This window comes from Canis lupus, chromosome 4, assembly GCF_048164855.1.
Source record: "Canis lupus baileyi chromosome 4, mCanLup2.hap1, whole genome shotgun sequence".
NCBI lineage: Eukaryota > Metazoa > Chordata > Mammalia > Carnivora > Canidae > Canis > Canis lupus.
Window position 1 is genome coordinate 59,495,725 of NC_132841.1, and position 25,858 is coordinate 59,521,582.

The window sequence follows — 25,858 nt, forward strand, 5'->3', positions numbered from 1 at the left end:
AGGCACAGAACGCCAACTTTTCTCCTGCTTCTTTTTTAATAGGGACTCCAGAATCTTCAGGACTAACGTACCAATTAAACGGTTCAGCTTAAGCATGATGTTCATTTTAATTGTGTTAGTCCGCCCCCGCAAAGCAGGGCGAGGCAGCCCCCTCCCTCCCAGCTGTCCCGATCCTGCTCAGAGGAGGCGGCGGCCTCCTAAGGGCGCCCGGCCAGCCAGAGGGCAGGGCCCAGCTGGCCTTCCTCTCTCCTAGGAGAGGGGACAGTGCAGATAGCAGGCCCAGCGCGGACGGCCTGCGTTCAAATGTCAGATCTGCCCGCTTGCTCCTGGACAGGTGATGCTGGGCAATTAGTTCACTCAACTTCTCCGAGCCTCCTCCTTAAGATGGGGATAAAAGAAGGACCTACCCTCAGAGAGATGTTGTGGGTACTTAATAGAATAAGGAGGTACGGGGTTTGGCACAGAGTGGCTGACAGCGTTAGATGGAGCTGTTCATTAGGATTTTTATAACCTGGTGTGAACACCCCAGCCTGTCACAGGGTGGCAAGCACCTGACCTCCCTGGTGGGCAGGTCAGCACGTGGTGTGGAATCTGAGGGAGATGGTTACGGAGACCCCACTTATGGGACTGGCAGTATGTCCAGGCACCTGGGGCTACAGGACAAAGGGCACTGCCATCTGCTGGACAGGTGGGCCTCACCCAGAGGCCTGACTTAGCAAGCTGGGGAGACAAGGTGGCCTTGGTCCCAACCTCAGGGGGAACAGTCCGGGGAGGACGGCAGGTGCAGCAGAGCATGTGAATATGCGCCACGGGCGCTGAGGCGAGGGCCCGGTCGTGCCCACTGGCTTCTGCCAAGCTCCGCAAAGAAGCCTCCCAGCCCCAGACAGGAAGGGGAGGCACAAGGAGCCAGGGGCCAGCGTCTACCTGGTTTGTTCTGAGTCATGACAATTTGGGGAATTGACTTCAACTCCCTGGGCTTTGATTTTTGATGCATCAAATGGGCCACAGCACGTGCCCTCTTGCAGTGACAGGTGCTCCTCGTCAGGCAGCACACGGTGCCCGGATGCGGGAGGGAGGACAGTTACCCTGCCTGCTTACAGTGCAAATATCCAGGCCTCAGAATGGTTGGGGTGTGCCCAGGGTCACAGAACTGGTGGCTGGGAGAGCCAGCACTGAGCCTACATGGTTTGGCTCTGAAGCCTGGATGCTCAATGATGCTCTGCTGCCTACCTCCTGGGGTTACTGCGAGGATGAATGAACCAACCAGGAAACCGTAAAGTGCTGTTAAAATGGCAAAGATCTGCCCTCGCCCTCCACCTCCCCAGCCCCCTCCCCAGGCCCTGCTGCCCTACTCTGAGCTGCAGTGTCCCAAAGAGAAGGAAGGGCATACCTGGGTGGCTGGCAGCTCGTCGTCGCTGCTCTCGGAGGACCCCTCTGCGTTCTTCTCCGGAGGTGCTGGGGCCTGGGCCTTGCTTTTCGCAGTTTTGGAGCTCCCCTCTTTCTGAGGGGACAAGCACATGGGTAGGGGAGAGGAGCCATTAGCTGAGGGGGAACACACCTGAGGGACTAGGGCGGGGAAACTGTGGCCAGTGAGCAAGGACCCTCACGTATATCGGCTGTCCACGGAAAGCAGCACAGCCCCTTACTACACGCACAGGAGGATAGTCGCAGGCATGTGCCACGGCCACTTGGAAACACAGGCTTCCATTTTGCTAATGCTCCCTCCAGAGTTGGCTCTGAACTTGAAAGGGACGTAGGAGTCAGCCACCAGCCGCCACTCAAACCTGAGGGCTGGAGTGCTGTTGGTCAGGCCTCTGAATGAGAGGAGACAGCAGCCTGGGACTAGGTTGCAGAGGGCAGGCAGTGGTGCCAGCACGCTCACATCGGCTGTGGCACCCCCAGGTAAAAGCCAGACCCACCTGGAAGTGTCCCAAGGCTGCCACCCCTCCTACCAGGCCAGGAATAAATGAGGGGGGCTGGCTGGGCAAGAGCTGAATCAGGGGGCCAGAAGAGGAGAGTATGGAGAGGTAGGCACTGGTAGTGACCAGCTCAGGGGAGCCCTGGGCGGGGGCAGAGTCCAGACACTACAGCGGCTGAGCCACGCAGGCTGCCCAAGTCTAATTTCTCAAGAGCTGCTAGATCTTGATTTATGTCATTTCCTACTTTTTAAACGGGTCAGCTACAACGCACACCGCAGCACACCGCAACAGCCGCGCCCCCATGTCTTCCTCGTTAACAGAACCCGGACTCTGATAAGCAGCACCCCCGCACCAGGCCCTGGGGGAGGTGGCCCTTTCTCCCAGCCAATCACAGAACCACAAGCCCCTTATCAGTGAGCGGCTTTTTTCTGTGTGTGTGTTGGGGGGGGGGGGGGGGAAAGCACATGCCTTAGATCTGAATGAGGAGGGGAAGGGGGAAGGGAGGTCAGCTGAGGGACTTCCTAGCTCTTGTGGAGGTGCTGCAGCCCTGCCAGGACAATGAGCAAAAGATGGAAGAAATCTGGGTCACCCATGATGTCGCACCCAAGGAACCACCTTTACCCCAAAGCTTTGTGCATTATGAGGTAACCAATGCCCTTTAAGCCTTGGGAATTAGGTTTTCTCCTGCAGATAAGTGGATTCTTGGATCAGGGCATCCTTAAGACATAAAAGAAACCCCAAAATACTGTCTGAACAAGGCTGGGACCCCTGTGTCTTAGTCTGATGTGTAGGCCTCTGTAAATGTGACCGGTAACAAGCAACTAGAAGTAACTGAGGCCCAAAGGATGGCTGGCCTTTGTGGAACCCACCTGACTTCACGTTCCCTCCCCTTGGTCATCCCCTGCCCCGGAGTGCCTAGCTCCACTTTTTTGTCTAGCGAACCCCTGCTCTTCAGGCTCCGCTCAAGCGCCTCTTCTGGCCTCTAAGAGACCTGTTCTCCCAGCTCCAGCAAAGAGCACGGCCAGAATATTCTCCAATAAGCCAGCTACTTCGTCTTGCCCATGAGGCCAGGGCCAGCATCTTTCATCCCTTTATCTCTACCAGAGAGACACAGCGCTTGTACTTGGTCTGGTCTGATGCATTGAAGGCAGAGGTCAGAGCTAGGAGCACTGTTTTACTCGTGAAGAAAACAAATCTAAGAGGGGATGGAGCTCAGCCTGGCACAGGAAAGGAAGATGTGGCCACACAGGGGGCACATCTGGGTGCTGGAGCTGACAGGGACCATCTTCCTAGATGGACCAGAGCTCTCCAGTTTGCTTTAGCAGCCACCACCCTCTTCAGCTTCTCCTGACACCCAGGCTAAATGTTGACTACCAGGCCTGTGTAAATCACTTCCAGCACACGCATGAGCCCTCTGAATCCTAGAGTTGGTCTCCCTGAATTCCTGCAGGACACAGCCGTTCCTGCTGCTTTCTGCACACGGACAGAGGGAAAATCATCCAGATAAAAGCCAGTTCCTCATTCCTTCCTTCTCACTCCTGAGGTTTCACACCAGTGGAGCTCCACCTGGGGAGACACACATGCCTACCTGCGGTCCCAGGCCCAGGTGAGGGAGGGGACTTCTTCTAGCCCCCCAGGACCCCCTGGAACCTGAGATTCCTAGTGACATCCTGGGATTTCTGGCCTCTTTTACCTTGGCAGGAGGTGCTGGTCTAGCCTTCTGTGGGGCTGAGTTGTCCACTCGTGTTGTGGAGGCCTCGGCAGATGCAGGAGTGCCTGAGACACCTTTCAGCAGGGAAGCCTTGGTTTGGGGAGGCTTTATACCAGGTTTTACCTAAGGAGACACGGAGGACAGCAGCTGATTAAGGACCCGGGAGCCACAGCTTTAAACTGGTCTTCTTTCCTCACCTGGCCCTGCACCAGTCCTGAGGGAGGAGTGGGTTGTATCAGCTCAGAGGCCTCGTATGGTAGCAGCTTCCTCATCAGGCCTCACCTGGGCCGGCGCCTCCTCCTCGCTGTCAGACTCCTCCTCACTGCTGCTCTCAGAGTCCTCCTCCGGCTTCCCAGCCTGGGTGGCCACGGCTCCTGTCTTCCTGGGAGGGGCTGCTGTGGCCCCTTTCCTGGACAGCCCCTTGCTGGGGGCTGAGGCAGTTCCGACCTGGGGGGTCTTCCCTGAGGGCTTCACCTAGAGCCAGAGAAATAGAATTAGGGGAGGGAGGGACAGCAAGAGCTGCTCTCCACTCTCCCCGGGCCTCACCGGAGTGGGGGCCTCCCCATCACTGTCGGACTCCTCCTCACTGCTCTCCGAGTCCTCCTCTGGGTTCTTGACTGGCCCTGGCTGGGCCTGGGCTGCTGTGGCCACTGCCTTCCCCACAGCTGGCACAGCGCCCTGGCCCCTCACTGAGACAGCATTGCTCTGGGAGGTTCTTGCTGGTGGCTTTACCTGAATAAGAGGTAGTGGCGTTAGGGAAGGAAGTAGGTAGCACAGCTCCATTTAGGTTAAGCCCTCCCATGGTGTGAGTGTGCAGAAGTCCCTCCCACCTGTGCGGGGGGCCTGTCTGGGCTTAGCCAACTGCTTGGTCCTTCTCTCCACCCCACCTCCAGCCTCTCCTGGGCTTCTGGTTCCACTTGCCTTGGCCGGGGACTCCTGCTTGATTTGAACAGCTGCACTGACAACTTTTCCTGGAGCTGATGCTGCCCCTTTGGCTGAAGTTGCTCTGGTGGGAGCTTGGTTGGCCTTGCTCTGAGGGGTTTTCACTGCGGTCTTCACCTAGAAGGAGAAATAGGAATTGCAGAAGGGAGAGGGTAAGATGCAGCAGAGTAGTTAGCCAAGGACACTGATTCTGGAGTCAAATGCCTGAGTTTGGATTCTTGCTCCTCCATTTAATAGCTGTGTGCATCTGGGCAAATCACTGATCTCCTTGGGCTTCAGTTTCCTCCTCTGTAAAATGGGGCTAACCACAAGGCCCACCCACAGGATTATCATAAGGATTAAATGGGAGAGTCACAGTGTTTAACACAGTTCCTGGTGCATAACAAGCACTCGCCTAAACTTGTTACTGTGAGCACTTTTCTTGTGTCGGCTAAGCATGAGTCTACCCACAGCAGAAGTGTTTTCCAGGCTCCCTTTCAGCTAGGTGGCTAGTTTAACTTCTGGCTAGCAAAATCGAAGTATACAATTTGACTTTTTTTTTTTTTTTAAGATTTATTTATTCATGGGGGGAGGGGGGGCAGAGGGAGAAGCAGGCTCCATGCAGGGAGCTTAATGCAGGACTCCATCCTAGGAGCCAGGATCACAACCTGAGCTGAAGGCAGATGTTCAACCACTGAGCCACCCAGGTGCCCCACCATTTGACTTTCTTATATGTGTAGAAAACATGGGTCTTCTTCCTCCTAGATAGAAGAAATGCTGAGGTAACAGCTGGAGCTCTAGCAGTCATTTTGGTCTATGAAGCAGGAGCCAGGTACTCAGGATGCCAGAATAGAGAAAATCATGGCTATTTGAGGTTTTCTTCAGTTTAACCTAATCTTAACTGATAGCCAAGGGATCCTCCGAAACCCCCCTCAGGGCATCTAAGCAAACACAGACCGAGAGACAGGAGAGCAACAAAGAATTAAAATCTTTGATGGGAGATCGCTGACAGGTGTGTGAAATCAAACTCTGCTAATGAAAAGCAAAATGAGGAATCTGGTGGTGTCTCTAGGCCCCTGACTCGTTCAGAGAGGTCATCTGATCACTGATTTGTCCCATAGCTCAGCTTTCCTCATCCACACAAGACCAAGTGAAACTAAGAATTGGGACTTTAAGAAAGCAAGCCCTCTAAAGCATAGACTGTGTCTGGCTAAGCCAATGTGCTCAGCACAGAAGAGCCATCCAGTGGGGAGCAATGTCTTTTACATTCACTTAAGAAAACACAAAAGGGATCCCTGGATGGCTCAGCGGTTAAGCATCTGCCTTTGGCCCAGGGCGTGGTCCTAGAGTCCCAGGATCAAGTCCCATATTGGGCTCCCTGTGTGGAGCCTGCTTCTCTGCCTATGTCTCTGCCTCTCTCTCTCTCCCTCATGAATAATAAAATCTTAAAAAAAAAGATTAAAAAGAAAACACAAAAGATACCAGCACTAAGCTGACCTCACAAGTCTCAATAAATTTAAAAGGACTGAAATCATACAAAATATGTTCTCTAGTGCAGAGGGATTAAACTGGAAATCAATCACAAGGGGGCACCTTGGTGGCTTAGCTAAGTAACTGCCTTCGGCTCAGGTCATGATCTCCTGGGCTCCTCGCTCACCCTCTGCAACACCCCCCTCAGCCCCCCGCTCATGTTCTCACTCTCAAATAAAGTCTTAAAGAAAAAAAAAAAATCAATCACAAAAAGAAATCTGCTGTCCCAGGTATTTGGAAACTAACCCACTTCTCAATAACTCATGTTCAAAGAATAAGAATAAAAACCCCAACATTTCAAAATTCACAAGATGAAGTTAATGCAGCCCTTACAGGGAAATTCATTGCTTTCAACTCTTAAATTAAAAAAAAAAAGAGCTACAATAAATAATTTAACATTCCATCTTAAGAAGCTAGAAAGAGAAGACCAATTCAAACCCAAAGAATAATAAAATTCAGAGTGGAAATTAATGAAATAAAACCCAGAAAATGACAGAGAAATATCAATGGAACTAAAAGTTATTTCTTTGAGAAGAACAACAGAATTGCTGTCTTCAGCTAGGCTGACCAAGAAATAGAAGACACAAATTACCAAAAGTTAGGAAGAAAGCAGGACATCACTATAGATCCTATGAAAATTAAAAAAGATTACAAGAGAATATTATGAATATATGCCAATAAACTAGACAACTGAGATGAAAACACAAGTGTCTAGAAAAAGCACAAAAGATTTACTTATTTTAGACAGAGCAAGAACATTACAAGCAGGAAGGGCGGAGAGGGAGAAGGAGAAAGAGAATCTCACTCAAGCAGACTCCATGTAGAGTGCAGAGCCCAACGTGGGGCTTGATCCCACAATCCTGAGATCATGACCTGAGCCAAAACCAAGAGTCAGACGCTCAACCGACTACACTACCCAGACACCCCAAAAGGCACAAATTATTAAGTGTGCACAAAATTACCAGAAGGTAAAACACATATAACTGACTCAAGAAGCAAAAAAACCTCGATTAGGCCAATAATAATTTTCAAAATTGACCTAGTCATTAAAAATCTTCCACATTCAAAAAATTCCAGGCCCAGATGGCTTTATTGGTGAATTCTATTAAGGAAGAAATAACACCAATCCAACATAAACCCTCAGAAAACAAAAGAGAATACTACCCAACCTATTTCATGAGGCCAGAATCATCCTGATACCAAAGCCAGATCAAGGCATCACATAAAAGCTACAGACTAATATTCCTGATATAAAGACACAAAAATCCTTAAATGATTAGCAAACCAAATCCAGCAAAGAAAAAGGCGTATACATCATGACCAAGTGGGATTTACTGTAAGAACAAAAGGTTGACTTAATACCTTAAAAAAAAAAAAAAAAATCAACTAAACGCAGTATATTGCATTAATAGAACAGGAAAAAAAACAGTAAGATCACTTCAATAGAAAAAAACATTTGACAAAAATTCAACTCCAATTCATAATAAAAACTCAACAAACTAAGAACAGGAAAGAACTTCCTTGGGGCACCTGGCTGGCCCTCTCAGTCAGTGGAGCATATGACTCTTGATCTTGGGGTTGTGAGTTCAAACGCCACCCTCCCCCACCACGTTGGGTGTAGAGCTTACTTAAAAATAAAATCTTAAAAAAACCAAACTTCCTCATTCTGATAAAGGGCATCTTTGAAAAACTTAGAGCTAAAACCATACTAAATAGTGAAAGAATGAATGTTATACCCTAAATTAGAAACAATGCAAAGGTGTCTACTTTCACCATTGCTATTCTACATTGTACTAGAGAGTATTGCCAGTGCAGCAAGGCAAGAAAAAGAAATGCCATCTAGATTGAAGAGGAAAAATAAAACCATACAAAACATGGTTTGAATATAGAAAATCTTAAGGAATCTACAAAAGTCGGGAAAACAGATAAGCAAATGTAACCAAGTTGTTAAGATCAACATAGAACACAAGGTCAGGCTCCAAAGGCGCCCTAGCGCTTATTCCGCCATTCACCACATGCTGACTGACCATCTGCCCCACCCTTCTGACACCAGGGCTCTCTTCCTATGGCATTTCAATCAGGAATCACCTCCTTCCTCAGACTCTGGCACATCTGGTTTTCCAGAAGCACTCCAGTCTTTGTTAATTTGTTTTGAACCTCAGCTCTCTCATGGAAGGTTTCCTTTGAGCTGGCTGGGGGATCTGAGCAGACCAGAGGCCATCTGACTCACTTGACCCCAGCAATACTGAACAGTGTAGGACCCACTGAGTGTGAACAGACAGCATTTTGAGAGCGAGGCCATACAAGTATTCTCATTTCATCCTCACGGGAAGTCCACAACAGAGACTTAATTATTCTTATCCTCCAGACAAGACTCCTATCAGACCTGCCTGGCTCAGTAGAGGCAATTCAGGCTTTCTGAAGCTAGGCAAGACACCATCTTCTGACAGGGCATCAGGCTATAAATCTGAGCCCTAGAGAGGGATTAGCTGCTTTATTGGAGGGAGGGAGAGGGAGGGAGAGAGAAGGAGGGGGAGAGAGAAGGAAGGGGAGAGAGAAGGAAGGGGAGAGAGAAGGAAGGGGAGAGAGAAGGAAGGGGAGAGAGAAGGAAGGGGAGAGAGAAGGAAGGGGAGAGAGAAGGAGGGAGAAGGGGGGAGGGAGAAGTGGGGAGAGAATGGCCCCAGAGCACAATCATGTCTGTGGTCGGAAAAGTCTGGGCCAAGATATAGTAGAAGGATATGTGAAAGTCAAAGGCTTTTGAGGCAGGCACACTGGGGCCCAGGCCCAGCTTGGACCCTCACTGGCTGGCTGGGCTGAAGCAGGTCAGCAAACAACTCTTCTAAACTCTAATCTCCTCCTCCAGAAATCAAAGCAAATGAACCCCCGTCTAATGGTACTGGTGGGAGGCTCAGATGGGAAGACAAATACTTAAGCAATGAGTACAATTAAACTTTTCAGGCACTGGTCTGGAATGTGTCTGTAGCTTGCAGATGTGATAGGAGCTGTTGGGCTGGGACACCAGCAAGGCTCACACAGGTCAAAACCTCATGAGGCACTTAGGAATTACAGGAACCTGGGTCCCACAAGGCAACAGTGAGAAGAGGACAAGAAAAAAAATTCAAAAAAAAAAAAAAAAAAAAAAAAAGAAAAAAAATCCATAGAAAATGTATGCTCTGGTATAGGGGGAAAAAATGACTAATCTCTTGAGTGGTTATGGCCGGGGGTTGGGGGGTGTGACAATTACAAATAAAATGGTGAGTGTTAGCCATTACACAGGGTGTTAGCCATCTTCACTCTTCCCAACTTAACTCTTCCAGGCTGGGAGGGGACTCCTGATTCTGTTCCCTATCAGCCCGGCCCACCCTCAGGGTGGCAGATGAGTGAACTTGCTGTGTGTGATAGGTGAGATCTCGTTAAATTCTCAATCCTGTGAAGGCTGATTCCCAATTTACAGAAGAGTAAACAAAGGTCTTGGATTTCATCACTGGATGGAGCAGAAATTTGAACCCAGGCATCCTGGCTCCAACCCCTGGCTATCTGCCCCTGCCACACCACCTGCCCCAGTGATCCTACCAAAATGCTCCGCTTGGGGCAGTTTACTCAGGCCAAGCATGCTCCCACCCTCTGGGACTTCACATAGGCTAGTTTCTTTGACTGGAACACTCCATTTCACCTGGCCAGCTCTTTCAGCCCACAGTTCCCAATGCCACCTCCTCTAGGAGGTCTTCCTCGCTGGAAATCCTTAGATGCTATCACCTACCATGCTGCTGGCCCAGGTGCAGGCTCTCTACTCTCAGCTTTGGCTCACCCTGCTGGAGGAACCTGTGCACACGCCCACGCCTCCACCTAGGCTGGGGCTCCCAGAGGGAGACTCAACAGCACCTGACAGATGGGGTGCCCAACAGAGCTTGTGGAAGGCATAAGGGATCTCAATGGAAGCTCAAAAGGCCAGGGGGAGACCCTCTGACAGGCAGAGGAAACAGAATGAAAAGTGGGCAAGGAGGCTGGGTGAAGGCCGCCAACAAAAGCCCCTCCTCCACCCTGCCCTGGGGCTCTGGTGTGGGTGGGATGGGCTGGCTCCTCCTCAGCCTCACCTGAGCAGGAGCCGCAGCCGCCTCCTCAGCCTCCTCACTGCCCGATTCCTCCTCGCTGCTCTCTGAGGAGTCTTCCTGCACCTCAGTTTTCACTGGGGCTGTTGCAGGCCCTGCCTTCCCAGGGGGTGCTAGGGCAGTGCCTTGGCCTGAGGGCCTCTTGGTGGGTGTGGAGGCAGCCTTCACGGTGACGCCTTTCCCCACAGGCTTTGCCTGGAATGACAGGGAAGAGATATGTGTCACAGGTGCCCAAGTGGCCACATGAGCTCTGGCCCTGAGTCAGCTGAATACACTTGGCCTCACCTGTCCTGCTGCTGGGGCGGGAGCAGTCTCCTCCTCACTCTCAGACTCCTCGCTGCTTGAAGAGGCCTCTGGCTTCTGGGCGCCCCTCGCCATAGCTGGAGACGAGGCACAGGCTGGAGAAGCTTCTGCTCTCGCCTTCCAAGGGGCTGGTGTGCCCACTCGCACTGGGGGAGCTTTGGCAGGTATAGGGGTAATGGGGGTGCCCTTCTTTGGGTAGGCCTTCGTCTGGGGTGTTTTCACAGTTGATTTTGCCTGAGAGGAAGCAGAAGTCAGAAACTAGAGAAGGAGCCTGAATGCAGAACACCCCCCTCCCCCTCTGTTTTCGGGTGGGACCCTGCTGCCGTCCTTCCCCTTTGCTCTCTGGGGAGCTGAGTGGTGGGGGTGGTTCAGGTAGGGCTGCACAGCGGCCCCTCCTGGGCCCCACCTGGACTGGAGCCATGGCTGCAGGCGCCTCCTCTTCACTCTCTGACTCCTCCTCACTACTCTCTGAGTCATCCTTGGACATCTCGGCCTTGGCCTGGGTGGCTGCAGGCCCTGCCTTCTGAGGGGGCCCCTTGGCAGGACCCGAGGCAGCTCTGACCTGGGGGATTTTCCCAGAAGACTTTGCCTGCAGCGAGACACACGGGATCAGGGGAGGAGCATGGCTGTGTGCAGAGACATAAGAAACCGAGAGGGCCAGCAGAGTGCAGGTGTGTATAGGTGTGCGCGTGGGAGAGTGCTACCAACACCGAGGAGGAGAAGAGCCTTCTAGACAGGAGCCTCACCTGGGCTGGCGCTGCCCCCTCGCTGTCTGATTCCTCCTCGCTGCTGCTCTCTGAGTCCTCCTCCTGTTTTCCTACTGGGGTGGCTGCAGGCCCTGCCTTCTGAGGGGGCCCCTTGACAGGACCCGAGGCAGTTCTGACCTGGGAGTTTTGCCCTGAGGGCTTTGCCTGGGAATAACAAAATACAGGATCAGGGCAGGGGCCCACAGGGGACTGTTTGGGAGGGGAGACAGGAGGTGAGGGAGGCAAATGCAGGGCATGGGGCCCAGGTGTGGAGGGGGAGGACAAGCCAACAGATGGGTCCTCTGAGCAGGGGCACCTGCAGCCTCACCTGAACAGGGCTCCTGGTTGGGGGTACAGCTGTTGGTGCCTCCTCCTCGCTGTCAGACTCCTCGGTGCTACTGTCCGGGTCTTCCTCCCCCGCCCCCTTCTTAGCCTGGCCGGCTGCAGGCCCTACCTTGCCGGGGGGCACTGGAGGGACCCCTTTCCTAGGGGACTCCTTGGCAGAAGCTGAGGCAGCTTTGACCTGGGGTGTCTTCCCTGAAGGCTTCACCTGGAAGGAGATAAATGGAATCAGGGAAGGGAGCCCAGAAGGTGGACATGAGGAGACACAAGAATCCAGACAGGGCAAAAGATGCCACACGTACCACGGGTGAGAAGGGGCAGAGCTTTGAGCATGTCCAGGGCTCGTGCAGGGGGGCAGAACAGGTCTCAGAAGGCCTTCTGGGGAGGGGCCCGGGCTGCATGCACTCTCCCTCCCCAGGCCTCACCTGAAGTGGCGTCTTGGCAGCTGGTGGCTCCTCCTCGCTGTCGGAGTCCTCCTCACTGCTATCTGAGTCCTCCTTTGGCTTCTCTGTCTTGGCCTGGGCAGCCGAAGGCCCTGCCTTCCCAGGGGGAGCTGGAGTGGCCCCTTTCCCAGGGGTCCCCTTGACAGGACCCGAGGCAGCTTTGGCCTGGACAATTTTCTCTGAGGCCTTCACCTAGTAAAGAGAAAGGGTGGTTTGTTCCTCTTCTCCTCACCCTCTCTGACTTGACTGGTGCTCAGGCCTGGCCTATCAGCTTCACCCTCTCACTCCAGGGGCCTTCGCAGCCCTGCCCATCTCACTTGGCTACCACTGCCTCTCCTCTGGGTCTGAGACAGACACCAGTTCATTTGGCAGTGCTCCCTGATGCCCCTGCGCTCCTCCCCAAGTCACCCATAGGCAGGGGTCAGAACCTCCCCGGGCTGGCCTTCCTCGTCAGCAGGATAGCTCTGTGAGCACAGGCACCTGGTCTAGCTTGGCTCACTGCTGTATCCTGTGTGACCACCCCCCCCCCCCCGGGCCACATCAGGGCCTTGGCACTTGCTGTGCTCCCTACCGGAATGACTTTCATCCAAATGTTCACGTAGCACATGCCCCCCCACCCCACCCCCTTTCAGGTCCTTGATGTCTCTGTAAGGCCTTCCCTGAGCACTTCATTTTAATCGCCCATTTCTACAGCCCACGCCGCTTAACCTTCCTCTTTAACACCCAGCAAAACAAACCATATTTATTGTACCTCCCCCTTGCCACCCGGCCTGGGCCAGGATGCAGCAGGCCTCCCCACCCCCCGCAGTCTCCCCTGGCCAGCTCAGGACTGTGGGGCCTTTCCCCACCGAGGTCTGATGCTTCCTCCTCCTGGCTCTCCCACCCCAACAGCCTCCCAACCCCCTGCTTTCCCTTCACATGTGCCCAGAGCCCTGGCCACTTGCCCAGGGGAGGGCATCCCAGCAGATGGAAATGAACAGGATTCCTGTTAGCTAACAAGGCATGAGTTGGCCTGAGAAGCCAGAGGACCAGGCAATTAAAACTGAAGTCCCTTCACTATAAGATCAGCTGGTCACATCCTATTCATAAGACAGGGAAACTGAGGTCCATGGGAGTTACTGACAGGGTAGGGTGCAGGATCACCCTGTGAGAAGCAGCCTGTCTAGGATAATTTACACGGCTGGCTGAGGCAAACCCAGCTGCCAGTGCTGTTTAACTCACGCCCCCAGCTCCCACTTCCCAAACCCCAAGGTGAGTCTGTATCTGGCAGAGGAGATGCTCACCATGTAGCCATTTGGCTGGCCCCCAGGGGGCAGGGGAGTCCCGGGGACACCAAGGGGTAGCCCGGCCCCAGGCCTCACCTGGTGGGGTGGTTCCGCGGGGGCCCCATCCTCACTCTCAGACTCCTCCTCACTGCTCTCTGAGTCGTCTTCTGGCTTCTTGGCCTTGCTGGCTGGGGTCAGGGCACCCCCTCTGCCTTGGGGTGTCACATCCCCTGCCTTCCCAGGGGTTGGGCCTGCCCCTCTCCCTACAGAGTCCTTGGCAGGGGCTGGTGAGGCTTTGACCTGGGGTGGTTTTACTGAAGGTTTCACCTGGAACCAGAAAATGCAATTAGGGAAAAATGATCTTTGACTCTGAGGGGCAGGAGAGGCTTCATGGTTTACAAAGTCCTTTCCTAGTGTCATCTGATTCTCAATCAACTCCCTGAGGCAGATGCTGTCTTTATACTCCTTTTCTAGAAAAGGACAAGAGGCTCAGGGAGGTTAAGCCACTCAAGACCAGCATTAAGGGAAAAGTCATGACTAGAACCCACATCTGTGTAGCCTTGGGGACACAACCCTCGAAAACTATGCTCCTCAGCCACCTAGTACACAGAGTCCAGTCTCTCTCAACTGGGAGCCTCACCCCATCTGCCCCTTCAACAACAGTATCTGATTGGGATGGTCATCCCAAGGACTGAAAGGCCAGGATTTGAATTCCAGTCTTTTTTTTTTTTTTTTTTTTTAATTTATTTATGATAGTCATAGTCACAGAGAGAGAGAGAGAGGCAGAGACACAGGCAGAGGGAGAAGCAGGCTCCATGCACCGGGAGCCCGACGTGGGATTCGATCCCGGGTCTCCAGGATCGCGCCCTGGGCCAAAGGCAAGCGCCAAACCGCTGCGCCACCCAGGGATCCCGAATTCCAGTCTTAACCAAGAGTCTTCTTGGCACATTCCTTTCCTTTATGGGCTCTTTCTTAGACTTCTAAAATTCTGACATTTCCAGGACCGGCAGTGCCCTACCCTTACCTTCATCAGATTTCACCTGACCCTGAGTTCCTGGGGCAGCCATCTCCCCAATCACAAACTCCCCACTGCTGTTAGGGCTCTGTGCTGGCCCCTGACCCACCAAGGCTGTGTGTTTGACTGCTGGCTTTCCGGAGTGGCCCCCTTTCCCGTGGCAGGGCGAGGAGGGATGGGCGCCCGGGGCGCCCTCATGGCTGTATCCTGATGGGGTGAAACATGGGGAGTGGCCTGGGGTAGACAGGAGTACGGTCTCCATCTTCACAGTTACTGGGTGAGACAGGAGGCAAGGGAGAAGTACTCTGGGCACCATATAAAGCCACCCCTGAATCCTCCTGGCCCTCCCTCCACACACCTTTCTATTTCTAGCAGGAGGCCTGACACCTGCCACCAGCTGCATCAATAGTCTTACTATACCTTCTTTCTGCCCTGTCGTCCAACCCTGGCCACAATCAGCCATCTTTCTCAAACACAGATCAGGCCCTCTTGCCTCCCTAAAACCTTGAAATGGCTTCTCACAGACGCTAGAATAAAACCCAGTGCCTCCTGGTGGTCCTTACGGTCCAACAGCAGAACATGGCCCCTGCCTGTGATCTCCTCTGCACTGCAGGCAAACTCCTGTGGGACCCCTCCACGTCCCCACGGCCATGGGAAACACGCACTCCCGCCTGCCACTACACTCCCAAGGCCTAGGCACACATTAAGGGAGGACTCCCTGGCCACAGTTCAGGGAAGAGAGGAGGCCCCAGCCCAACACCTGACCATCTCTGACCATATGCCTAGGCCTGGCATTGACCAACAGGCCCAGAACCCCTCACCCAACTCACCCTGACCAGACGGCAGGATGGCCACCCTCCTGCATCTGGGCCTTGGCTTGTGTAGCTCCTCCCACTTAAACACTCTTCCCTCAGACCCCTTCCTGGTGAGTCCTGTGTGCACCAAGGCCTCCCAGTGCTGCCTCTCCCAGAAAGCCTTCCCTTGTCTCACAGACACGATGGTGTCTCTCCCCGCCAACCTTAGACCTTTTTCATGCCCGAGGTGCCACGAGCAGCATCTGGCTCTGCTCTGCAGGCCTCAGCCTTTCCAGCTCCCAGTGCCCCTGAAACACTTGCTGAATTGATTTGGCCACGCTGGCGTGCAAAGCCCTGGCCAGGCGTCTGGGAGGGTTAAAGGTTTGCAGAGGGCAGCTCCTGAGGATGGTGGCAATTACCTCCACATCGGTCTCATCACTGGAGCTGGAGGTCTCGCTGGAGCTGTCGGCCTGGTTGGCTGATGCCATTCCTAAGGGAGGAAGAGGGAGAGGACTGAGCACTTATCCTTCAGACTCCCCTCGCCAGCACTCCGCCACGCCAGCAAATGAGAGGCAGGTGTTGTGTTCTCGCCTCTCCCACGCAGCGTTTCAGCTCCACCTTTCCTGAAGCCCCACAGCTGAGGCGCATGCCACTCGTATCCCTGTGTTCCCACACAAGTCTCTGTGGCCCTGGGAAGGGTTATAATAGGTCCTAGCACACACAAGCCAGCATCTGATGGCTCAGAGATCTTCCTCCATCATCACACTGAGGCAGGCAGGGCAAACGCCTGTTTGACATGAGAAACTGAGGCAAACCCAGGCCTCTCAGTTTCGTCTCAGCCGCCATAGTGGGCCTGTACCCACCTGCGCACCATAAACTAGAAGATGATCCATCATTATCCAGGCTGCTCCAATTTCCCTGGCAAAGCCTGACATGTCCCTGCAGCAGACCCTCCCTCATCAAGGCATGGGGCTCTTACTGCCATGGAGACAAACTTCTGAATTCCAGAATGTCCCAGAGCTGGATAAAGCAGTGCCCGAGGCTTGCCTCCGCAGCCCAAACTCAGGGGGCTTGGCGTCTAGAGGTCAGGGCTGCTCACCAGGCTTGGCTGTGGTTCCGAGTGCCGGGACACTGCCCTCTTCCTCAGTTTCCGAGACCAGGATGGTATTTGCCGAGGGCCCTGCAGACTTCCTGGGTGATCTCCCAGACAGAATGTGGGCCACTGCCTTGGCAGAGGCCGGATGTGGTGTGGAGTTGACCATCTTGCTGGCTTTGTTGGTCTTTGCCTACAAAGAGGAGTGACAGACACGCTGGGTACGGCCTGCTTAGCAATGAGCATACACCTCTTCCCAGCCGTGCAGAGTTCGGGCAAATTACCTCCCTCAGTCTGCTTCTTCATCTTTAAGATGGGGCTGACAGTGGTACCTGCCCTCACAGAGGCAGGGAGAAAGCCTAATTACAGTTCCTGGGACACAGCAGTCACTTGTTAAGCGGTAACCAGCAGTCTGTTGTGGTTCTTATCACTACTTCTCATGGTTGCTAGCGTGCCAGGCAGCTCAGGGACGCGTCCTTTTTGTGTCTGTTAACACTGCTTTATGGACTACCAGCAAATGGTATTCCACTCTCTAAGTGGTTTCAGTCTAGAAAATGATCTTTGAGCTTTCAGAACCACAGGTGTCTTAGTGCTGTGGTGCCCCCACTGCCTCCCAGAGTGCTTGGAAAATAACTGGATCAGTAACAAGTTGTTGGCTGAACAGGCCAATGCAGGGATGATGGGAGTGGGGGGATGGGAGGGAGCTATTACAGATGCATATTGTGCCCAGGGGTCCAGAGCAGTGGGCAGTGTCCCCATCTTATGGAAAAGGAAACTGAGGCCCAGAGAGGTAAAGAGACACTCTAGGATCACACAACTGGTGATAAAGGCTAACATCTGAATCCATGTTGGGCAATTACCCACAACACTATCCTTCTCTGATGCAGGGGACTGTCCCCCCATAGGGCAATTCACTCCCATAGGCCAGAGCTGGTCCTACTCACCACGCCTTTTTCTTTTGTGCTTGATGGCAAAACCGGTCCTGGAACTGAGGAGTTGGTAGATGCTAGTCTTGGGGCTGCAAGATAGGAACATCCAAGGGATGAGGCAGATGAGCTTTTTCTCATTTAAGAACAGCCAACAGGTCTCAGCTCACCGAACAGTGCAATTGGAATGGCTGCCTGGTCCTGGCATGAGGATGTGAGGCTGAGCCCAGACTCACGGAAAAGAGCTGGGGCGGGGGGAGTTGGGAGGTGGTAGTGGGAGTGATGTAGGCAGGAGCCACATCCAGAAGGAGCGAGAGAGCTGGGCAACACAACAGCCACAGGTCCACATCCCCCATGGAGTCCTGAGACGCGGAAGCCCCACGAGAAAAAAGGGCCGGCTCACAGTTGGGCTGCATACCACTCAATGGCATGGCACGACTTCAGGGCGGGCCACCACACCACAGCCCAAGGGCCACCTAGCAGGACAGGGACAGTGGCAGGCCAGCCAGCCCCGAGACCACAGAGAAAGCTGCTCAGGATGTCAACAGTTTCTAGTGGAAAGGCAGCTGAACCATGGAACTGGGAACTAGTTAGATGTTGAGACCTAGATTCCTGGTGCTCTTACATCAGGAGGTACTGTCTCCCCAGACCTCAGACCAGGCAATATTTCTAGGGTGTGCTGTGAACCAGAGAGGACACTGAGGAGATGAACTGCATGGTCTAACTCTCTTCCGGGCATTTAATTCCATCTCCTTCTCTCTTTAATTTTAGACACATTTGTAAGTAGAAGTACAGTGAACCATACAGCTCCAGCCATTACCAACTTGTGGCCAATGTGATGTCGAGCAGCCTCTCTGGCACCCTTCCTCAACAAGGAGGACTCTGAAGAAAACGCCAGCCATCGTATCACGCTGCCCACAAATATTTCCCCATGCTTCTCTCGACAGGGACTCTTTTAAAAAGGATAATTCTGATCCCATTAGCACAGGGAAAATTCATTAAATATCACTAAATAAAATTCATTAAATACAAATTCATTAGCGTCAAACGTCGGTCAGTATAAAATTGGCCAAGCTTTATACATAGTGCCTAGATAGGGGCTTGCGCACATATGCATGGCTGTCAGCAGAGATGCAAAGGGAGGTTTCAAAGCTACCTGCCAGGATATATTAAAGGGGCGGGGGAAAGGGAACCAGGATAGGATAGAAAACCTCTCATTTTTTTCCCACATGCTTTTGTATTGGTTCAAAGTGAACTTGTTTTGCATTTATAATTTTAAAAGATTAAGAAAGCATCAGAAAAGACCCCGAATAGCCAGGGGGATATTAAAAAGAAAACCAGAGCTGGGGGCATCACAATGCCAGATTTCAGGTTGTTCTATAAAGCTGTGGTCATCAAGACAGTGTGGTACTGGCACAAAAACAGACACATAGATCAATGGAACAGAATAGAGAACCCATAAATGGACCTTCAACTCTATGGTCAACTAATATTTGACAAAGCAGGGAAGACTATCCACTGGAAAAAAGACAGTATCTTCAATAAATGGTGCTGGGAAAATTGGACATCCACATGCAGAAGAATGAAACTAGACCATTCTCTTACACCATACACAAAGATAAACTCAAAATGGATGAGAGATCTGTTAGACAAGAATCCATCAGAATCCTAGAGAAGAACACAGGCAACACCCTTTTAGAACTTGGCCACAGCAACTTCTTGCAAGATACATCCATAAAGGCAAGAGAAACAAAAGCAAAAATAAATTATTGGGACTTAATCAGGATAAAAAGCTTCTGCACAGCAAAAGAAACAGTCAACAAAACTAAAAGACAACCTACAGAATGGGAGAAGATATTTGCAAATGACATATCAGATAAAGAGCTAGTATCTAAGATCTATAAAGAACTTATTAAACTCAACAGCAAAGAAACAAACAATCCTATCCTGAAATGGGCAAAAGACATGAACAGAAATTTCACAGAGGAAGACACAGACACAGCCAACAAGCACATGAGAAAATGCTCCGCATCCCTTACCATCAGGGAAATACAAATCAAAACCACAATGAGATATCACCTCACACCAGTGAGAATGGGGCAAATAAACAAGACAGGAAACAACAAATGTTGGAGAGGATGTGGAGAAACGGGAACCCTCTTGCACTGTTGGTGGGAATGTGAACTGGTACAGCTATTCTGGAAAACTGTGTGGAGGTTCCTCAAAGAGTTAAAAATAGAACTGCCCTATGACCCAGCAGTTGGACTGCTGGGGATTTACCCCAAAGATACAGATGCAGTGAAATGCTGGGACACCTGCACCCCGATGTTTACAGCAGCAATGTCCACAACAGCCAAACTGTGGAAGGAGCCTCAGTGTCCTTGAAAGATGAATGGATAAAGAAGATGTGGTTTATGTATACAATGGAATATTACTCAGCCATTAGAAACGACGAATACCCACCACTTGCTTTGACGTGGATGGAACTGGAGGGTATTATGCTGAATGAATAAGTCAATCGGAGAAGGACAAACATTATATGGTCTCATTCATTTGAGGAATATAAAAATTAGTAAAAGGGAATAAAGGGGAAAGGAGAGAAAATGAGTGAAAATATCAGTGAGGGTGACAAAACATGAGAGACACCTAACTCTGGGAAACAAACAAGGGGTAGTGGAAAGGAAGGTGGGCGGGGGATTGGGGTGACTGGGTGATGGGCACTGAGGGGGGCACTTGGCGGGATGAGCACTGGGTGTTATATATGTTGGCAAATTCAACTCCAATAAAAAAATAAAATTAAAAAATTAAAAAATAAATAAAAGATTAAGAAAGATAGAAGATATATGTTCAATATGATTTTGAATTTTTTTAAAAACATGTCCAGAAAAAAAAAAATGCCCAGGAAAAATAAATGGAAGAATAATTTGCCAAATCGTAGGTGGCAAGAATATGGGTAATTTTTTCCTGCCTTTTTAACCAGTAATTTTCATATACCCTCTAATGAATAGCCTATGATGAATCCTGTATTTCTTTCACAATCAGAAAATACGTTTAAAAACCAAGAAATTACCTTCTATGTAAGTAAAGCCCAGTAACCTTGCAGAGAAAAAGGACGATTCCACTGTGGAGTTACAACTATGTTGGTTGAAGCACAAACTGTCTCGAGGAATTGGGGAGAAGGGGCTGCAGAGGCCTCACGGGGTCACCCCTGCCAAAGCTCTGAAACCAGAGCCCCTGGGAACACCTTGCCTGTGTTAACTCCAAAACAAGAAGAGCAGCCCCTCTTTCAGCAGCCCAGAGGCCACACAGAAGAGGTGCCTGCTAGCTGTCCTCTGAGATCCTTCCAGCAGATCTTCTACAAATGTGGGCCTCTTTCCATCTTTATCAGAAGCATCCAGGGGCTTATAACAACATAGCTATTGTACCCCAAATTAGACTGTAAGGGCCCAGCTCTGTTCTTGTTCGCCACCAGAATTCCAGTACCTGGGACACAATGTTTGGCACAAGAAAGGGCTCAACTAAATACTGCAAAAGGTATGTGAGACGCTTCCAATCTCTCTCTGAAAGCTCCTGGTCTTCCCAGGGCTCACTGGAGGAGAAGCTGGAGGTGGACTCTCCCCCTGGAACAATCCAATATCTGAAAGCCTGCTCCCCAGAGCTACAGGGCCCTGGGCTGAGCACTGCCCCCCACACCAACAAAGCCTCCCCCAGCATGCAGGACTCTTACTGGTTTTGGTGGCTTCAGCTTCTGTCTCCTCCTCCTCCTCCTCTTCTGAGCTCTCTGAGCTGCTAATGGGGTCTGACACTCGGGTCTTCTTAGCCAGCAGCGCTGCATCCTCCTCTGCCTTCCGCTTCTGGCCAACCTCTGAGGTTCTGCAGGACGAGGGTGACTGGCTATACCAACCAGGTGGCAAGGGCACCTCCAGGAGATTTAAAAAGAAAGACACCCACCTCCTCCCTCAAAGGAAGTATGCATACAGAATTTGAAAACACGGTGTAATATACTTGTATTCTGCATCTTCACCCATTTCATAAACTATTTTTATAACTATTAGTCTTCAAAATAATCAAGAAGGGTTGATAATATTATATAATGACAGTGGCTAACAATCACTGAGTGGGAATGTGCCAGCACCTGTAGGCTGCTCATAAGAGCCACCCAGGCTCCCCCTTCTCCAGAACTTGCAGCACCTGCAGTGCCCTCTTTCTGGAAGACTCTCCTTAGGTCCTCTGGTGCTTCAGGCCTCAGCACCAATACAGCCACCTCAAAGGCCCTTCCCCTGCCCCCCAACATTCTCTGCCCTGCCATCCTGTTTCATTTTCTGCAGAGCACTTTTCTCTCTCTTGTTATTCTACTTACTTCCTGCCTGACTCCCCCACCGCGTGGTCAAACCTAGCAGAGGAGGGGAGCAGTGCTGGCAGGAACCTCTGCTGGCTTACTATGTATCTTCAGCCTGTAGCAGACATCTCAAGAAACTATCAACTAAGTGACTTGTGCTCAGGGTCAGAGTAAGTTTGGGGCATGGGCAGGAGAAGCACTCTCCTGGTTGAGCAAGTACCATCCCTTTGACCTCACCCTCCCACCCTGAGGTGGTGTCACTGTCTCTGCCCCATGTTCCCCAGCTGGGATAGATACACTCTGCCATAGTTTGGGATGTGGATCCCTCATTCCCAGGAAGGCTACTTTGTTGAGACTCCTCTGAAAACTAGGTTTCATTTATTACACATCAATTCATCCTGCCCCTCTCCTCCCAACAGAATGTAAGTTTCACAAGGGCAGGGATTTTTCTCTGGTTAGTTCCAGGTATATCAAGAACAATTCTGGCTCACAGTAGCTGCTGCTCAATAAATTTTGGGGGGCGGCACGGCGGTAGGGAGGATGCCTCCAATGGTCAGGTTTAGCACCTTATTTACTATCTTTATCTTACAGATGAAGACATAGATTCAAGGAAGCCAAGTTTGCGCAAAGTCATACAGCTAGCCCCTGGGTTTGAACTTTGCTGGGAACCATTAGGCCAGGCTGCCTCTAGTGGGTGTGTGAGGTCCTCATTCCATTCAGTCCCCCTCATCCACAGAAGGGACCAGTGACAAGGAAGGACTCACTGGAGTGGTTCTCTAGGGAAGGAAGTGCTGTAATATCCAGACACCTGGGCACGCTGAAGAGGGTGAGGGAGAGGGAGTGCAGGCATGTACTGTGCTCTTAGCAGCAGAGGACAGCAAGAACTGATTGCTGACAGGGCCCTCACAGACCTTAGCTCCCACCGGAAGCTGGATCTCTTGCGCACCATTCTTGCCTTTACTTACACAACTCTGAGGACAGGGAACCGTAGCCTACCTCCTTCTTGGATAGCTTCTATTTAGAAGCTGCAACCCGTCTCCCTAAAGCGGTACTTCTGGGTCCCACTTCAGTCTCTCAGAGCCCCGGAGAATACCCCACTCCCTTTGTCTTCAGAGATGCACAGACACATCACCTGTCCCTTTGCCTGTCTTCTTGTCAATCCTGGACAATTCAGGATTTTCTAATCACTCCTCATGGGACATGACAGCAAGTCCTTCACTCCACTCCCCTGGTTGACTATGGTCAGGCCAATTCACAGAGAGAATGGTTATCCCCTCCCTCCGTCTCAAACCAATCCTCTGTTGACAGGTCCTTGGATTATCCCCCCTTTCCTTGTTTCTGCATGTTTCACAGACATTTCACACTCAACATTCCTCCCTTTCCCTCCATCTTTCCCTCTAAATTGGGTTGGCTTCCTGCTCCATGCTCAGGCCCACATTCCATGCAGGTGCACAAGCCAGGCACCAGGAGTCAACAAGACTGCCCCTCCAGACCATCCACAGCTCCTGGTCTCGTCCCCTAATATTCCTGGAATCCACTGTCTGACTCTCTACCCCTCTGTTATTCCTGTCTCAAGCCCCATCAGCTCTTGCCTAGATGATGGTGTCCACAGCCCCAACCAGCCACGCCATCCTGCAGAGTGATCTCACCCATCTCTACTTCACCCTTTCATGGCTCCCACTGGTTTTGGGGCAAAGACACAACTTCTCACCATGGATGATGAGGCCTTGCCTGGGATGGGCCCTGCCAACCGTCCAACCTCCTCTATCCTGTGGCTGCAGCTACAGGTCTCTACATCGGCAATTTCCCCTGCCAGGTCTGCTCCACCTTCATCTCCAGACCTATTGCCTCGTTCACTCCCCCATTCTCTGCAGCCCTTAAATCAAAGGTCACCACAGGGAAACCTCCCCTAAGCCCCCAACCCCCCCAAACCTCCCCCTAAAGACGAAATGAGGCTTGGCTAACCTGTTTATGGGATTTGTCACTGGGTCCTTTTTCATAATCTTCACTACCATTTTAACTTTACATTTATTTGTTTCAATCTTTGATGCATGCCTACTTCCCTGACTCCAATGTCAGATCCAGGAGAGAAGGAACCATGTCTGTCTCACTCAGGACAGTATCTCCATACTTAAAATAGGACCTGGCACTTACTGGGTAGGTACTCAACAGATGTTTGGTGACTGAATGATTAACAAGCCACTGAAAAGCTGGGGTCCTTACTAGCACTGATCACACCTCTCTCACTATCAGACACCCATACCTGTGACCTGGCTCTCAGGAGCGATACTAGCGTCCACAGTCGGCTATGCAGCCAGATTGTAGACCAGATTAGCATCCTAGCTTATTTCAAGCTGATGGTTTGGGGTATCCCTATTCTACTCTTTCAGACCTGCCAGACTTACTGTTGCCAGTGAGTATAGATGTCCATAAGGGTCACAGGCTGAGTCAGGAAACTTTTCTGCGGAGAAGCAAAAAGAAAGCAGCAATTAAGCCCCTAGGACAATACAGGTCCTCCTTGGGCCCAACTCTCCATGACCTCATGGGAGGCTTTTTGCTCTGAGAAATAGGTCTGCTTGGCCATGTTAGTACCACTCAAACCTTCCAGAGACAAGGAGGGTAAGTACTTCCAGATAAAACCTTTTAAGATAACATGTTAGGGAGAGGGACCTCTGGGAGACTGGAGTTTGAATGTTCCAGGCTAGCATTTATCCAGCAGCCCCCAACTTCCCTGGTGCTCTCCACACTTAGAGGCCACAAGACAGGGCTCTTCTCACCCCTGACCTCTCAAGTCTTTTACAGGCCAGGTGGGGCGATCTTCCCAGGGTCGTACAAACCACAGCCCAGACATCCAAGGCACCCAGGAGGCACGACCGCAATCCATTCATCCACTGGGAAGAGACTAGAACCAAATGGTGCCAGTTTCTTGGTAGAAGCAGAGGGAACCAGGTGGAATCCAGTCCAGTGGAGCCGAGGCCAGATGACCCACTCTGTAAATGTCAAGAACCCAGGGTGTCGAGTGCCCCAGGGAGGTTGAGCGAGCAGTGTGAGGTGAGGGCAGCATCTGAGAATCTGAGATCTGGGCAGAATGGCCAAGAGGGTGCATATGGAGTCAGGCAGAGTTCCTCTGTTAACTGGCTGGGCTGATCTCTTCACCTCTTCAAACTTCAGGCTCCTTTATAATACGGGGATAAGAGGAGCACTCGCCTAGCAGGAAGCTATCAGGCCTGAATGAGATATTCTAGCCAGCGCGCCGCACATGAGCTGGTAATACAGATTCCAATCGCCAATTTCACTCTGCTCTGCCCCAGACACACCTGCCTCCTCACTGTCCTTCAAATGTGTCAGGCCACCCACCCCATCAGGGCTTGCTACTCTTTCTGTCTGGAATGCTCTCCTGCTAACTGCATGGCTCGCTCCCTCAATTCCTTCAGGTCTCTGCCTTCTCAGAGGTGAAAGTTCAGGTGAAATGTCAGGCCTTCAATGGGGCTTCCCCATCCTCCTATTTATAACTGAACACTGATATTCTTTATCTTCCTTGCCTGCTTTATTTTTATAGCTAACACCTAAGATCACCTGACACACTCTATCATTAACTTTCTTCTTCTTCTTTTTTAAAAAATATTTGTTCATTTACTCCTGCTACAGTACAAGTTCCATGAGGACAGGATACAGGATACTTTCGCCTAGACAAATGCCCCAAAGAAGATGGGTACTATCTCTTGCCCCACTTACCTGTTAAGTGATCTGAATGGAGTAAGAAAGCAAAAGCAATCAAGGTCGAGAGGGTGGAGAAAAGCTTGGATAATAACGTCTTAGGGCCCATCACCCTTTAGGGAGATTCTGGGAGCCACGCATCAGGACCAGACCCCACGCCACAGCCAAAGGGATGACTAATCAGGTCAATATCCACTTTGCCAGCTTAAAACCCTCCAGTGGCTTACCGCTACTCCTCAGATGAAGACCCAACTAACTACAGTAGGGCTCCAGCCAGCTCCCCACCTGCTCTGTCACCCTGTAACTCCACACTTCAGCCACAATAGACTTTCCAGAGGCCACTACAAATGCAACAAGTTGCCTCCGACCTCAGGGCATTTGCACTTCTGCCCGGAATATCCACTTCCCTTCTCTTAGGTCTCAAATCAGCATCCACATCCCCAGGAAAGCAATGCTGGGTATCCCTGATGTGGGCAATTTGCCATCCCTGTCTTATCACCCTATGCTTCTCGTTTTTGGCACCTAACGTGTTAAGTGTACAGTTACCTTTGTGATTCTTTGATCTGTGCCCACCTCCCCTACTAGATTCAAGACTGTAGACCCTGGGAGGGCTGGGGGACCTGCTCAGCCTTCTATCACCAGCACCCTGAGCGCCAGAGACAGCTGCGGGGAAAAAATGAAGTAG

The 25,858-nt window shown here is 51.4% G+C and overlaps 1 protein-coding gene and 1 long non-coding RNA gene across 11 annotated transcripts in view; one reads left to right on the forward strand and one right to left on the reverse strand.

Moving 5' to 3' along the window:
* Positions 1–25,858, reverse strand: part of TCOF1 (treacle ribosome biogenesis factor 1) — a 39,424-nt gene that overhangs the window by 12,838 nt on the left and 728 nt on the right. For 5 of the 10 annotated variants that reach the window (XM_072824522.1, XM_072824521.1, XM_072824523.1 and 2 more), the window contains exons 2-18: positions 23,862–23,917; positions 20,845–20,990; positions 17,136–17,209; positions 16,198–16,384; positions 15,518–15,588; positions 13,386–13,616; positions 12,007–12,216; positions 11,568–11,789; positions 11,240–11,404; positions 10,900–11,082; positions 10,476–10,727; positions 10,176–10,385; positions 4,552–4,689; positions 4,177–4,362; positions 3,913–4,104; positions 3,613–3,753; positions 1,391–1,501 (exon numbers count right to left, since the gene is read on the reverse strand). In XM_072824522.1, coding sequence (XP_072680623.1) covers positions 1,391–1,501; positions 3,613–3,753; positions 3,913–4,104; positions 4,177–4,362; positions 4,552–4,689; positions 10,176–10,385; positions 10,476–10,727; positions 10,900–11,082; positions 11,240–11,404; positions 11,568–11,789; positions 12,007–12,216; positions 13,386–13,616; positions 15,518–15,588; positions 16,198–16,384; positions 17,136–17,209; positions 20,845–20,990; positions 23,862–23,917 — 2,775 coding nt within the window. Of the gene's footprint in view, positions 1–1,390; positions 1,502–3,612; positions 3,754–3,912; positions 4,105–4,176; positions 4,363–4,551; positions 4,690–10,175; positions 10,386–10,475; positions 10,728–10,899; positions 11,083–11,239; positions 11,405–11,567; positions 11,790–12,006; positions 12,217–13,385; positions 13,617–15,517; positions 15,589–15,961; positions 16,074–16,197; positions 16,385–17,135; positions 17,210–20,844; positions 20,991–23,861; positions 23,918–25,719; positions 25,853–25,858 lie in introns of those variants that run through there. The other 5 variants (XM_072824525.1, XM_072824526.1, XM_072824527.1 and 2 more) reach the window with 4 other exon arrangements.
* On the forward strand, positions 16,116–18,150 carry LOC140632474 (uncharacterized). The gene is made up of 2 exons (XR_012030069.1): positions 16,116–16,412; positions 17,889–18,150. It is a non-coding gene; the product is annotated as an uncharacterized lncRNA (long non-coding RNA).